At 33.7% G+C, this 2,558-nt stretch overlaps 1 protein-coding gene across 1 annotated transcript; it reads left to right on the top strand.

The window, feature by feature from the left end:
• The first annotated feature begins 334 nt into the window (after positions 1–334).
• LOC129243027 (uncharacterized protein C16orf52 homolog A) lies at positions 335–1,209 on the top strand. The gene is made up of 2 exons (XM_054880070.1): positions 335–518; positions 586–1,209. The coding sequence occupies exons 1-2, from the start codon at positions 416–418 to the stop codon at positions 984–986; spliced, it is 504 nt and encodes a 167-aa protein (XP_054736045.1). The 5' UTR covers positions 335–415; the 3' UTR covers positions 987–1,209.
• The last annotated feature ends 1,349 nt before the right edge of the window (positions 1,210–2,558 follow it).

Below are 2,558 nucleotides of genomic sequence, written 5' to 3'. Positions count from 1 at the left end.
GTTATCTCTTACATATGAATATGTGTTAGTACCGAGTGTTATCGTAACCCGCAGAGATAACCTCTACGAGATCAATTGTATATTTCCCCAAAAATAACACTTCGCGATCTTAATTAGCGCGATGTGGCGTTAGAGTAACAACTTATAACAACCGTTTGTTTTATCAATGGCGACCAGAAAGTCGAATTTCTTAACAGCTCTCCTGGCGACACTTTCCGGTCAAACTCCTACAGGAGTTGCCAAAACTATCTAATTAGATGACATCTGTCGGTAAGTTCTTTCTAGTTTGTTTTCATGTACCAATTACTGACTTGGCAATCCTACTGAACAGCTGACCGTTGACATTTTATTCGTATTTTGTGGCTATTGAACATAGATTAGCAGTATATGTATATAAACAAAACAAAAGTGGGAAATGGATAAGTTAACAACAATTAGTGCTACTCTGTTTCTTGCCGCCGATGTCTTTGCAATAGTTAGTTTAGCAATGCCGGATTGGATTGTAACCGAGGAGGCAGGTAAGCGCCGTGTGCAGAAAGTGAGAAAATTAATAAAGTCTTGGATGCAATTACCAATTATTTTCAGGGGATATACGTCTTGGTTTGATGTGGACTTGTATGACGCTTTATAATCGTTCACAAGTCTGTTATACTCCTGAACTACAGCCGGAGTGGTTATTAGCGCTCGTATGCATATTTATTGGATGTATTTGCATAACAACAACTGTAATACTATTAGCATCGAGCACTTGGGATCGTAATGTCATACCCTACGCCCGATGGGTAGGATTTACCGCTATGGTATTGTTCTGTTTAGCTGCAGTGGTTTTGCCACTAGGTTTTCATATCGAAGAGATTGGTGGTCAAGCCTACCAGCTGCCCAATACATATAAAATTGGCATTTCGTACATATTGTTTGTGTTGGCTCTATGGATAACAGTTGTTTCTGAATTGTTCGCAGGAAAAGTATGTCTGCCACATTTTTAATAAAAAATGCTATAAAAATATAGGTGAAAAGAGAAAGAATTTGGAGTTTGGGAAATTTCAGCTGCTATCTACTATATTTGTGAAAAGTTATTATAACTTTTCTCTATTCTAGTTTATTCTCTTTGCAACTGGCATTTATTCTCTTTTAGTTTAAACGATGGAATGCTACAAAGTTTTATAATAAGTACAATATTGATTATAAGATTTTTGCTTATTAAAATTATGGTTTGTTTGTTTGTTTCTTTATACCATCTGCACATATTTACATACGCATACTTATACGATTCGCGCTTACGGTGAAAGAGTGTCATTATCCGCATGGTATCGCAACAACCGGGCTTAGTCTTCAATTTACTATTATCATTATTTTTATTTCTTTATCAGGTAATAATTTGTTTACAATTTCGGCATAAAAGAAGAGCTGGCGATTCTTTCGGCATCCTTATGAGACTTTTGACTTTCAATAGCTCATTCAATCATAGTTGAATCCAATACGTAACTGGAATCGTTGAAATCATTTCCGTTTAATTGAATCGAGCGATGACAAATTTTACCAGTACGTCACATTGTGCTCTTCAGTAGGCAGGTATTGGTGGTAGTAGTAGAAAAGCAATTGGAGTTATGTCTCCTACACAACAAGAACAAGAAAAATTATAAAAAGCAACCTTGAAGGTTTATAGAATATGCCATTCAACATCTCCAGTGAATTATAAAAACTAATAGGTTACGTGGTAATTAGCAAGCCGTCGTAATAATAATAACTAGCTGACTTACAGAGAAGCGAATAAATAAATTAAAATGCATGCACAGTTGGATTCCACTAATTACGCCTGCAACATTTTGATCAGTATTGGCTATTTTTCTTGGAATACTTGAAACTTAGCCTTAGTTATGAAATATGGATACAACGTTCTCGTATTAAAAATTTGTATAAAAAAAATTAAATGATACAAAATAGCAAGGCACGGGGGTCATGATTTTATTGTGGAATTGCTAGTTGTGAGCTCTTTTAAAAAATAAAAAATAATTGGCGCGTGCACTTCTGTTAGGTGTTTGGTCCAGCTGTTCCTCCTATTTCTGGCGTGCGTCTTGATGTTCCACAAGTGGGTTCTCTTGGTATAAACATTAAAAGCCTTCTTATAGATGTATGCAAAAAGCTCTGCTAAAAATGAAGGCTCTTTCAGCAAAACTTTCTCCCTTTATCTTTCTTCTAATATGCCTTAGTTCTCGATTTTATACATTTATTTTAATAAAAATATAAAACTTTTTACGAAATAGAATTACACTACCAAATAGTATATAGATGTGAATTTTATTTACAACTCAGACTTAATGATAACAGTGCTGTATTAAGAAATTTAGAATTAACTACATACGTTATATTGTATGGACATTTGAAATTTCACCAAATTAAGAAAATATTTTAAAATATTGTATGCATCTGTTATAACTTAATATAAATGTGTTAAAATATAATGCTACAAACATATAACTTTCACAATTTATGCCTAGATAGGTGGGTATGAATTTGTTAAATTGTTTACGATTTATTTCATTTACAATTGCATATAT

The sequence above is a fragment of the Anastrepha obliqua genome, chromosome 3, assembly GCF_027943255.1.
Source record: "Anastrepha obliqua isolate idAnaObli1 chromosome 3, idAnaObli1_1.0, whole genome shotgun sequence".
In the NCBI taxonomy this organism is placed as follows: Eukaryota; Metazoa; Arthropoda; class Insecta; order Diptera; family Tephritidae; genus Anastrepha; species Anastrepha obliqua.
This window is presented reverse-complemented; position numbering and strand designations above follow the sequence as displayed.

Bases quoted from the DNA above. Each gene is read 5' to 3' on its own strand.
- LOC129243027 (XM_054880070.1), top strand. From the start codon at position 416: ATGGATAAGTTAACAACAATTAGTGCTACTCTGTTTCTTGCCGCCGAT. The intron at 519-585 runs GTAAGCGCCGTG...AATTATTTTCAG, and splicing joins GATTGTAACCGAGGAGGCAG to GGGATATACGTCTTGGTTTG.